At 41.4% G+C, this 12,825-nt stretch overlaps 1 protein-coding gene across 1 annotated transcript in view; it reads left to right on the top strand.

The window, feature by feature from the left end:
* Window positions 1–11,547, top strand: part of LOC308359177 (cytochrome P450 3A12-like) — a 39,050-nt gene extending 27,503 nt beyond the window's left edge. The window contains exons 8-13 of the mRNA XM_080829951.1: window positions 888–1,015; window positions 2,067–2,133; window positions 4,307–4,467; window positions 5,738–5,961; window positions 9,806–9,968; window positions 11,131–11,547. Coding sequence (XP_080686077.1) covers window positions 888–1,015; window positions 2,067–2,133; window positions 4,307–4,467; window positions 5,738–5,961; window positions 9,806–9,968; window positions 11,131–11,226 — 839 coding nt within the window. The 3' untranslated portion in view covers window positions 11,227–11,547. The remainder of the gene's footprint in view (window positions 1–887; window positions 1,016–2,066; window positions 2,134–4,306; window positions 4,468–5,737; window positions 5,962–9,805; window positions 9,969–11,130) is intronic.
* Window positions 11,548–12,825: the final 1,278 nt, after the last annotated feature.

The raw sequence follows: 12,825 nt of genomic DNA, 5'->3' as shown, positions 1-12,825 counted from the left end.
CGTTGAAGGACATCTTGGTTCTTTCCACAGTTTGGCGACCGTGGCTATTGCTGCTATGAACATTGGGGTACAAATGGCCCTTCTTTTCACTCCATCTGTATCTTTGGGGTAAATACCCAGTAGTGCAATTGCAGGGTCATAGGGAAGCTCTATTTTTAATTTCTTAAGGGAACCTCACGCTGTTTTCCAATGTGGCTGCACCAACTTGCATTCCCACCAACAGTGTAAGAGGATTCTTTGGCATGTTTTTGACTGAGTGTTGGGTCATATATTTGAAATATTGGTTCTCTTTAAAGATAGGCATATATAATGAAAAATTTCTTCCCGGCCATTGCTTTTGCTACATCCCATGAGTTTTGGTGTGTGATTTCCTCATTTTTGTGTTCTCCAAGTAATTCTAAATGCCCTTTAGATTTCTTCTTTGCTGACTGGCTGTATAAAAGTGTATTGTGTAATTTCCACAGATTCATGGGTTTTCCATGTTGATTGTGTTCTTGTTTTCTAATTTTATTCCATTGTAGTTGAAGGGCGTACTATGTATTATTTCCATCCTGACACAATTTCTTAAACAGCGTGATAAATCAAAGTAACATATTATGGTCTGGTGTTTCCAAACATGCTCTAGTCCAAAAATGAAAGTCTAAGAGATCCAGGAATGTAATCCCGTTCCTTTGGATCTGACTGCTCTAGTGGTGGTCCATGTGTGTGACTTGCTCTGGCTCAACCATTGGCTTGAAAATTTGAGTAAAGTTCATAGAGGGATTGACTCCTGATATGAATGAATCCTGGTGTCTTTTAATCCTCAGGTTGGTAGATGAAATTATATATTCTCCAGGGAAATTTTGCATTTTCATTGATATTTCCATTGCTGTTTTTTTTTCTTATAGTACTGTTTCCATTCCTTACCCCAGTTTTTGAAATGTTAAATATCTCACTATTTCCAAAAAGCGTTACTGATTTTTTCAAGAAATCTATAAAGAGGATGAAGGAAAGTCGCCTCAAAGACAAACAAAAGGTAAATCCAGTGGTGGTTACATGTGTATATTCACCTTTGATCTTTTATTGAGCTCTATGCATCTGATGTGCACGCTACTAAGCATGTTTTTATGGTAAATAGAGAACTCTAGAGTTTAGGGCAACAGACTTCTAACATTTTAGAGAGAATGAAGAAGGTAGAGGTCAGGAGAGGAGATAAGAAGATGAGTCAGCCAATGTTTAAAATTCAAGAATAAGCATGCCAACTAGTATGCCACTGCATCAGTTTGGTGAGAGAAAAACTACCACTTCCCTTCAATAAATGGTCAAAACATAAAAATTACTGTGTACAATCATTTTCCTGGTAGTATAACTTTGCCATATTTTACAATGGCAAAGCATCCCTTCAATTCCAAGCCTCTTTTCTTGCACATTCTCCAGTGGAAGTTCCCCCAGGCACCTGCTTATGTTAAATTTGAGGCTGTCATAGTCTGGAGTGAACAGGTGTCTTCTTTGGGCACTGAGGCTGCAAGCTGGCCAAACAGGCTTTGCCTTCCTGAGGCCTGGTGGCCAGCACTAGGATGTGTGCAGGACAGGGAGACAGGGCTGGGCACCCCAGGATGTCTCTGAAGTTTGTGCAGCGTTCTGGGAAGGTGGGACATTGAAAGATTCTGACAGAGAAACTTCCTGTGGACTCTACAGAGGCCAGAGGATTGGTATATATGGCCATTCATTAAGAACTGAGGCTGAAAAAACAAAAGGACTAAAATCGGGGACTTTCTCCTGAGCCAGTAGGTGTGATAGGAGAGGGAGCAGGCAACTCTTGGGCCGGGATGCTGTGTTCAAAAGCCAGAGAAGCTGAGGGACAGAGAGAGCAAGAACCAAAAAGTAGTGGGACATAATGGCTGGATTCCTGTCAGGGAAATATCGTGCTCTCCAAGATTTTTAGCTGGATATTTTTGTTCACTGATGTCTCTGACAACATTAGTTAAATTTCTGGGTGTAAAGGCATCATATACTCACGAAAGAAGTTAGTATTTCTGGCTTCACAAGTGAGTTTTTGTCATTGAAACATCTCTTTCTGTGTCCAGCATCGAGTGGACTTTCTTCAGCTGATGATTAACTCCCAGAATTCCAAAGAAATGGACACCCATAAAGGTAAGCCAAGAGAGCTTCAGAGGGCTCTTGATGGGGTGGCTCAGTTACAGGAGACTGTTCTCAGATACAGAGGAAGAGTTTTAGCAGATGGAATATCAGAAAATTGAAGCAAGACGCATGTTCAGATACAAATGGTAGCAGAGCATTTTCCAGAAGAACACAGCCACAGTTTGTTCAAAGCTCGAAGGACAATGATAGACAAAGTCATCAGCGGTCTGCCACATGGGAGCTTGTTTGCAATGGCAATCCTCCAGTCTAATCCAGGCCCACTGAATCAGAACTTCTGCCTGGGAATTCACATCAAGGCTTCCTCACATCAGGAGGCACCTGGCCCCAGTATTGGTGACCTTCACTTGGAACACTTGGTTAAACTTGTGTTCACTGGCTTAATCTACTGCAAGTTTTTCTTTTCCTTTTGTAATTTGAAGGGGCGGGGTGGGAGGGTGGGGGAACCAGGTGGTGGGTATTAGGGAGGGCACAGATTGCATGGAGCACTGGGTGTGGTGAAAAAACAATGAATACTGTTACGCTGAAAATAAATAAAAAATTGGAAAAAAAAAAAAAAGAAGAAACTACCTCCCAAATTTTAAAAAAAGAAAAACTTATATATATACAAAAATAAAGGTACACATGATGAAAAAAAAAAAAAGTAACTGGTGCAGGATGCCTTTGTGACTGTGTACACGTGGTGTTTCTCTTTAAGCCATCACCTACTATTTTATCATCCATGGATGGTATTTGACTAAAACCATTATTACTATGATGGTTGGAAATGATGACTTTCTACTTCCACCATTGCTTCTACATGAGGAGTGATAGTTCGTTGTTAGGGTGAGCTTTCCACTTACCATCATTATTGTATTGGTTTATTTATTTTTTATTTTTATTTTTATTTTTTATTATGTCCTGTTAGCCAGCATAGAGTATATCATGAGTTTTTATGTACTGTTCAACAATTCACTAGTTGCATATAACATCCAATATTCTGTATTTGTCTATTTATATATGTCAGTATGATCTCATATATTACTAACTTAGTCTCTTATATCATTTTTTTGTTTTGTTTTGTTTTTGTTTTTGTTTTAAATTAAATTTTTTATTTCTTTTCAGCGTAACAGTATTCATTGTTTTTTCACCACACCCAGTGCTCCATGCAATCTGTGCCCTCCCTAATACCCACCACCTGGTTCCCCCAACCTCTCACCCCCCGCCCCTTCAAAACCCTCAGGTTGTTTCTCAGAGTCCATAGTCTCTCATGGTTCACCTCCCCTTCCAATTTCCTCTCAACTCCCTTCTCCTCTCCATCTACCCTTGTCCTCTGTATTATTTGTTATGCTCCACAAATAAGTGAAACCATATGATACTTGACTCTCTCTGTTTGACTTATTTCACTCAGCATAATCTCTTCCAGTCCTGTCCATGTTGCTACAAAAGTTGGGTATTCATCCTTTCTGATGGAGGCATAATACTCCATAGTGTATATGGACCACATCTTCCTTATCCATTCATCCGTTGAAGGGCATCTTGGTTCTTTCCACAGTTTGGCGACCGTGGCCATTGCTGCTATAAACATTGGGGTACAGATGGCCCTTCTTTTCACTACATCTGTATCTTTCAGGTAAATACCCAGTAGTGCAATTGCAGGGTCATAGGGAAGCTCTATTTTTAACTTCCTGAGGAATCTCCACACTGTTCTCCAAAGTGGCTGCACCAGTTTGCATTCCCACCAACAGTGGAAGAGGGTTCCCCTTTCTCCACATCCTCTCCAACACACGTTGTTTCCTGTCTTGCTAATTTTGGCCATTCTAACTGGTGTAAGGTGGTATCTCAATGTGGTTTTGATTTGAATCTCCCTGATGGCTAGTGATGATGAACATTTTTTCATGTGTCTGGTAGCCATTTGTATGTCTTCATTGGAGAAGTGTCTTTTTTTAAAAAGACTTTATTTATTTATTTGACAGAGAGAGATCACAAGTAGGCAGAGAGGCAGGCAGAGAGAGAGAGAGAGAGGAAGGGAAGCAGGCTCCCCACTGAGCAGAGAGCCCAACGCGGGGCCCAATCTCAGGACCCTGAGATCATGACCTGAGCCGAAGGCAGAGGCTTAACCCACTGAGCCACCCAGGTGCCCCTATATTCATCTGTTTTAATTCAAATATCTCTCTTCTCCTTTTAGCTCTGTCTGATCTGGAACTCGTGGCCCAATCTATTATCTTTATTTTTGCTGGCTATGAGACCACTAGCACTTCTCTTTCCTTCCTTGTGTATGAATTGGCCACTCACCCTGATGTCCAGCAGAAACTGCAGGAGGAGATTGATGCGACTTTCCCCAAGAAGGTGAGTGGGTCCTACTGAGGAGGGAGTCAGAATAGGCTTGGTTATATCTCAGTAACAGATTAGCTCTCAAATCCAGTGGGTTTTCATAAAAAGGTGTACTTCTAACTCACGTTTGCATGTCCAGCATGGGGGTGAGCCTCTGCTTCATATAGTTATTTGGTGGTACTGGGGAAAGAGGTTCCACTTTCTTATACCTGTATTATCTGGAACTTGGGGATTAATTGTTGGCTGGGGAACAAGGAATGAAACAGAGCTGCCTAAACAGGAACTCCCAGCTTATGAAGAGACCTGGCCTCCAGGGCTGGAGCGCCTTGTTGTGCAAAGAGTGAAACCCCAGACCAACAATGAGGAGACCTTTCCAGCAACAGAGGGTGGGGCTGAGATCTGATCCCTTTCACAGTATTCCCTAGAACTGAAATTGTGTTCCCTCAGTTGGTGGCATCCAGTCCTACCTCTCTTGCCCTATTTTTGTTGAAAGGAACTAGTGTCTCCCCCAATCATGGTTTCTATGTAATATAGTGTTTCTCTCTAAATATTGTAAATATAATTGAAAAGATAGAAATCAGGATATTTCCACTAGAAGAGTTTATGTGGAAGAGGAGATATTTTCTGTTGTATGTTCTTCTTCTATGGTGTGGGTGTATGACCTCTGTTTTGAAAGAAAATGGTGACTTCAACATATTTCACTGAAGACTAAGGGTCAGGAGGAAGGAGAAATAAAATAAGATAAAAACAGAGAGGGAGACAAACTATAACTCTTAAATATAGGTAACAAACTGGGGGTTTCTGGAGGGGAGAGGATGGGAGGATGGGGTAACTGGGTGATGGGCATTAAGGGGGCCACCTGATGTAATGGGCACTGGGTGTTATGTGCAACTAATGCATTGTTAAATTCGACACCTGAAACTCATAATACACTATATGTTAACTAAATAGAACTTAAATAAAAAACTAAAAAAAAAAAACCCATTAAGTGTCACAGTCTTAGTCTCTTTTTTTCACACGAGGAAGAAAAATCACTACCTAGGAAGGATTTCAGACCCTGTTTAGGGGATTTTCCCAGCCATCTCCCCTCATCATTACTATTGCACACATGTCAGTGGGCCACTAAGCAGAACAAATGACATGGTAGATATTAAAACATCCATAAATGCCCTTTACGAAAATAAATGATTCTTAGGTGTTCCTAACACTTGAGAAGTAGCGTATAGAGTGAGTTGAATGTTGATTCCAAATCTCAATGCATCAAAATCTGTTTGTTTCCTTCCAGGCACCACCCACTTATGATGGCCTTGTACAGATGGAGTATCTGGACATGGTGTTGAATGAAACTCTGAGATTATACCCAATCGGTAGACTTGAGAGAGTCTGTAAGAAAGATGTGGAAATCAGTGGTGTGTTCATTCCCAAAGGGACAGTGGTGATGGTGCCAGTCTTTACTCTTCACCGAGACCAGGATCTCTGGCCAGAGCCTGAGGAGTTCCGTCCTGAAAGGTACAGGGAACCTTGGAATAGGGAACCCACCTTCATATTGGAGGATATTCTGATATTTCCTTCATGTAGATGACAAGCATATGGTTGTACAATTATTTATTTGTACATCTTTTATTTTTAGAAGTATTTTTTATTACAAGATGATCATTGTCAAAATTTTGCAAACTGTAGTTGAGAAAAAAGAAGATTAATGTCATCACCAGTCACATACATCATTATTAATCATATGATATATGTCTCCATAGTGTGTATGGACCACATCTTCCTTATCCATTCATCTGTTGAAGGGCATCTTGGTTCTTTCCACAGTTTGGCGACCGTGACCATGACCGTGACCATTGCTGCTATAAACATTTTGGTACAGATGGCCCTTCTTTTCACTACATCTGTATCTTTGGGGTAAATACCCAGTAGTGCAACTGCAAGGTCATAGGGAAGCTCTATTTTTAATTTCTTGAGGAATCTCCACACTGTTCTCCAAAGTGGCTGTACCAGTTTGCATTCCCATGAACAGTGTAAGAGGGTTCCCCTTTCTCCACATCCTCTCCAACACACGTTGTTTCCTGTCTTGCTAATTTTGGCCATTCTAACTGGTGTAAGGTGGTATCTCAATATGGTTTTAATTTGAATCTTCCTGATGGCTAGTCAAGTATCATATGGTTTCACTTATTTGTGGAGCATAACAAATAATATGGAGGACAAGGGTAGATGGAGAGGAGAAGGGAGTTGAGGGAAATTAGAAGGGGAGGTGAACCATGAGAGACTATGGACTCTGAAAAACAACCTTAGGGTTTTGAAGGGGCAGGGGGGGTGGGAGGTTGGGGGAACCAGGTGGTGGGTACTAGGGAGGGCACGTATTGCATGGAGCACTGGCTGTGGTGAAAAAACAATGAATACTGTTATGCTGAAAAGAAATAATTAAAAAAAAGCATTCACTCTCAAAAAATCATATGATATATGTCCTTGTGGATATTTTTCTATGCATATAAATTAATAAAAGAATGGCATTTTATATATATGTACTTTTTAAAAATTTAGATTTTTTTAAAGTGTTCCAAGATTCATTGTTTATGCACCACACCCAGTGCTCCATGCAATACGTGCCCTCCTTAATACCCACCACCAGGCTCACCTAACCCCCCATCCCAGTCCCCTCCAAAACTCCGTTTGTTTCTCAGAGTCCACAGTCTTTCATGGTTCATCTCCGCCTCAGATTTTCCCAATTCACTTTTCCTTTGCTTTTCCTAATGTCCTCCATATTATTCCTTATGTTCCACAAGTAAGCAAAACCATATAATTGACTTTCTCTCCTTGACTTATTTCACTCAGCATAACCTCCTCCAGTCCCATCCATGCTGATACAAAAGTTGGGTGTTCATCCTTTCTGATGGAGGCATAATATTCCATTATATATAGGGACCATACCTTCGTAAAGAAGGTATGGTTCCTGTATACAATGGCATTATATATTTTTTCAACTACTTACTTGATGTAACAGTAAGCTATAAACAACATACTGTATTTTTGTTTGTGGTTATGCATATACCATAATATACATTACCATTATCCTTTTTTAAGACAATGGGACTTTTTTGGAGCACCTGGGTGGCTCAGTGGGTTAAGCCTCTGCCTTCGGCTCGGGTCATGGTCCCAGGGTCCTGGGATCAAGCCCCACATAGGGCACTCTGCTCAGTGTGGAGCCTGCTTCCCCCTCTCTCTCTGCCTGCCTCTCCGCCTCCTTGTGATTTCTGTCAAATAAAAAAATAAAAAAAAATCTTAAAAAAAAAAGACAGTGGGACTTTTTATCCTTTAAGTTTTTCTGAGCTCTCTAGCTGTCTGAATTTACTCCTCACATTCTTACATTCCATCTTTGTAACCCTGGGCCACCGTTTCTGCTAGCTGTAGTGTGAGATCAGAGGCTGTGGAGCTGAGAGTTCTCATCCCGACAGGAGGAACAGCCTCAGGAGGACATAGGCACACAGGCCTGTGCTGTCTGTGGCTGCAGTCCTGTGCCAGCTGCCACCTCGCTCAGTATCTGGGGTTCATCCAGAGCAAGCTGTTCTCTGTTCATCTGTTCTCTAGCTGTCTGAGACATCCTCCTTGGAGGGGTCTTGAGCTTTCTCTTCTGATGATTCAGAGCAGTCTGGCTTTGGGTGCAGCTTGAATTCTGCTACAGTCCATGCTTTCTTGTTTTTTGTATTGGTGAGCAAAATCTGGATGAACATTTCAGGGATTTAGACGTTTAGCCCCTGCCTCTGAGCTCCCTGATGACAAGCCCTTGTCCTGTTGCATGGCGTCCCTAGTGCTAGCAATGCATCCACACATAGTACTTGCTGAAAGATCTCAAAATGACCAAGTCATCTGTTTTCTGTACCAGGAGACCTGATGGTTCCCAGAAGCTCAGCAGTTCCCTCTCCTGTAACTTCTCTAATGGAAACCAGGGAGCACTCCTGGTACTTGTCTGTGATTCATTCAATCACGAGAAGAAATGCTTATCTGTGTGTGTCAGGGACTGTACCAGGCAGTATGAAATCCATGTATTAAAAATGCCTATTATGGATAATTTTATTAAAGATTTTATTTATTTGATGGGCACATGAGTGGCTCAGTCATTAAGCGCCTGCCTTCGGCTCAGGATATGATCTCGGGTCCTGGGATCGAGCCTCACGTCAGGCTCCCTGTACAACAAGAAGCCGGCTTCTCCCTCTCCTGCTCCCCCTGCTTGAGTTCCCTCACTCACTGTGTCTCTTTCTCTGTCCAATAAATAAATAAAATCTTTAAGAAAAGATTTTATTTATTTGAGTGAGAGAGAGGGAAAAAGAGCACAAGTGGGGGAAGGGGCAGAAGGAGAGGAAGAAGCAGGTTCCCCACTGAGCAGGGAGCCCAACATGGGGCTTGATCCCAGGACCCTGGGATTATGACCTGAGCTGAAAGCAGATGGTTAACCAACTGACCCACCCAGGTGCCCCTATTGTGGAGAATTTTTGACACATGCACAAGCATATTCTATAGACACAAGTCTATGAAATACTTAACATAAATCTGTATGTGCCCATCACCTGCCCAACAAACACCAACCCATATCAGCTGCCTCATCCATGCACTCTTATAATTCCTTATCTGTTTTCCATATTACATTAAAGCATATCATCGGTTAACATTCTAGTATCTTCTCTATAATATAGTGAGTTTTAAATAGTACCTCATCACAATGCCATTATCACTTTTCATTGATATAAATATGGAGGAATGAATTTTGAATAAATTGTAGTTCTAACCTTTAAGGAATTTATAGCTTTGTGGGGCAGGTAAACAAAAACTCAGTAATTAGAGTGATTATTCATAATTTTGAGTATGATTATAGTGGAGTCATATCACATGCCTAGGTAAATCATCTGAAAATCGATTGGGGTGGTCCTAGAAGGAGGGTAAGGAGGTAAAGGGAAATAATAACAATGTAAATCATGGGAGGCATTTGTCCTGCTTCCTTTCTCCATGGATATATGACCAACATCCATCAGTTTAGGTGAGATCCTACATTTCCTTCAATCAGGCTTTTCTTGCCTTTCAGAGGGTGAACATCTCACCACCTTGAATATAATTCGAGTGTTTAAGATAAATCTTTTCAAAAGCATTCCTCCCATCTCTTCAACAATACTGAATGTCCCCATAGGGAAGGGGTATCCAATGACCTGTAGCAACGACCACAGCAGAGTAGCATAGCAGGACTTCTGTAACCAGCCCATCAAATTTCCTATGTATCCTTGGTTGAGAACACCAAATATGTAGCTCTTGTGGTTTTTAAGCTTCCCTAACTTGTTTCCAACTTGTGTTGTGGAATCAGGTTCAGTAAGAAGAACAAGGACAGCATAAATCCTTATACATACCTACCCTTTGGAACTGGACCACGAAACTGCCTTGGGATGAGGTTTGCGATCATGAACATGAAACTTGCCCTTGTCAGAGTCCTGCAGAACTTCTCCTTCAAACCTTGTAAAGAAACACAGGTCAGAGAGAGCACTTTCTGCAAAAAACAATGTTTTATTTTTTATTTATTTATTAAACTAAGGGATATGGAATAGAGCTGTGTGTGTGTGTGTGTGTGTGTGTGTATTCATTCATGCCTAGTAATTTGTTCTATTGGCCAGAGAATCTATTTGAAGCCATCTGTGACATTCAAGGGCCCTTCAGTTCCTGAGTGCCATATCTGTGGTTTATGACCACCCAACCATAAGGGTCACATGGTCAGTACAGTTCATGTGACATCATTATACAGACTGATGACCTTGAGCAGTATTTTAAATTTCTTTTAAGTCCACAGAAAGGAAGAAACCAAGTTGTGCACAGTCATGACCTGCAGTGATAGTCATGATATGACTTTTGAACAATGCTCTTCTCCACCACAACTTATAGACACTCTGGTGACCGAGGTTCTCAAACCCTCATTGTACATGGGAATCAGTGGGTTTGTGAAAAATCCCGATGCCCGGGTCATCTCAGAAACTCTAACCTAATTCACCCAGAGTGTGGCCTTAGAGGTACCCTCAGGATTCTCAAGGGCAAGCAAGGTTGAGAATCTGGTGTGAAGCATGTCTGCCTGATGTGAAGGACTCCCAGGGTCCAGGCCATCCTGGGTACGTGGCTCCACCTTCTGCAAGCCTGGCTCCTGTCAGGCTGTGCTTCCTTCCCATCCCAATCTGTCATCATGAATGGATGTTTCCATGAGAGAGGTGACAGTGTGTTTAGCTGTGTGGATGTCCATACAACAAAATGTGGAATAAACACTCAGGAGCCAACATATAGAAAATTAACTCTGGTACTTTTCAATATTGTTGCCATAATGGCTAAGAATCTGTTTTAAATGTTAAACACTCATTCTGTTCCCTTAAAATTAAAATAAAAGAACACCAGCTAACATGAATGTGTCTCCAGCCTGGTACAGAGTAAGTAATAATAGATCATCTGTTGAATGACTGATGGATGAATTCTTCCATGCTCCATTCTTGACAGCTTACAGAGTAATTTTAAAGAATCAGAGATAGATGAATCTAATAATAGTATTTATATGTTTGTAATGCATCATTGTCCTTCATGTACCTTGCCTTCTTTGCTTCTGTTGTTGGCAGGGTTTCATTTGTTGGTTCTCATATGCTTGTTTAACTGTTGCAGATCCCCATGAAATTAAGCATTCAAGGGTTAATTCAACCAGAAAAACCCATTGTTCTCAAGGTTGAGCCAAGAGATGGGAGTGTGAGTGGACCCTGACTTTCTCCATGGACGTCCTCTTTTTTCTTCAAGAAGCTGTATCCCAGATCACCAGAGACCTCAATTTCCTTTGTGAGTAAAACCCAGAAATGAAGATGGCCTGCATCTACTGCCCGTGACAGATGACTAGGACTTCCATACATTCACTTAGCTTTTTTGGTGTCTGTGTTGGAGCATTCTGTATTGTGGAGTGGGAAGGAGCTGACCAATAAGTGCCAGTGATGTAGACTCAACCTGTCCGGTTCACACAGACTACCCCCAGTTAGTACCATCTGTTCCCCTGATCAAGAATAAAACTTTCTCAACAATTTTATCAACCTACATTAATGAAGATGAGAATTATTGTCATGACTCTGGGAGTGATATCTCTATCACATGTCTTATTTTGAATATGCTACTTTAAATATCACACTGATACTTGACTCTCTCTGTTTGACTTATTTCACTCAGCATAATCTCTTCCAGTTCTGTCCATGTTGCTACAAAAGTTGGGTATTCATCCTTTCTGATGGAGGCATAATACTCCATAGTGTATATGGACCACATCTTCCTTATCCATTCATCCGTTGAAGGGCATCTTGGTTCTTTCCACAGTTTGGCGACCGTGGCCATTGCTGCTATAAACATTGGGGTACAGATGGCCCTTCTTTTCACTACATCTGTATCTTTGGGGTAAATGGAGCATAACCAATAATATAGAGGACAAGGGTAGATGGAGAGGAGAAGGGAGTTGAGGGAAATTGGAAGGGGAGGTGAACCATGAGAGACTATGGACTCTGAAAAACAACCTTAGGGTTTTGAAGGGGCGGGGGGTGGGAGGTTGGGGGAACCAGGTGGTGGGTATTAGGGAGGGCACAGATTGCACGGAGCACTGGGTGTGGTGAAAAAACAATGAATACTGTTATGCTGAAAATAAATAAAAAATTTAATTAAAAAAAAAAAGAAAGAAAATGTGCTCCCTAGACACATCACCAAAGGCAAGGGAAGCAAAAGCAAAAATGAACTATTGGGACTTCATCAAGATAAAATGCTTCTGCACATCGAAGGAAACAGACAACAAAACGAAGAGGCAACCCATGGAATAGGAGAAGATGTTTAGAAATGACATGTCATATAAAGGGCTGGTATCCAAGATCTATAAAGAATTACTCAAACTCAACACCCAAAAAACAGATAACCCAATCAAGAAATGGGCAGAAGACATGAACAGACATATCTCCAAGGACATGCAAATGGCTAACAGACACATGGCAAAATGTTCAACGTCACTAGCCATTAGGGAAATACAAATCAAAACCACAATGAGATACCACCTTACACTAGTTAGAATGGCGAAAATTAACAAATCAGGAAGTGACAGATGTTGGTGAGGATGGGGAGAAAGCGGAACCCTACACTACTGGTCAGAAAGCAAGTTGGTGCAGCCACTCTGAAAAACAGTGTGGAGGTTCCTCAAGATGTTAAAAATAGAACTAGCAATTTCACTACTGTGTATTTACCCCAAAGATACAAATGGTGGAAAGAAGGGGAACCTGCACCCCAATGTTCATAGCAGCAGTGTCCATAATAGCCAAACTGTGGAAGGAGATGAGATGACCT

This window comes from Martes martes, assembly GCF_963455335.1.
Source record: "Martes martes genome assembly, chromosome: 18".
Lineage (NCBI taxonomy): Eukaryota > Metazoa > Chordata > Mammalia > Carnivora > Mustelidae > Martes > Martes martes.
The sequence above is the reverse complement of the archived record's forward strand: the minus strand, read 5'-3'. Positions and strand labels throughout refer to the sequence as shown.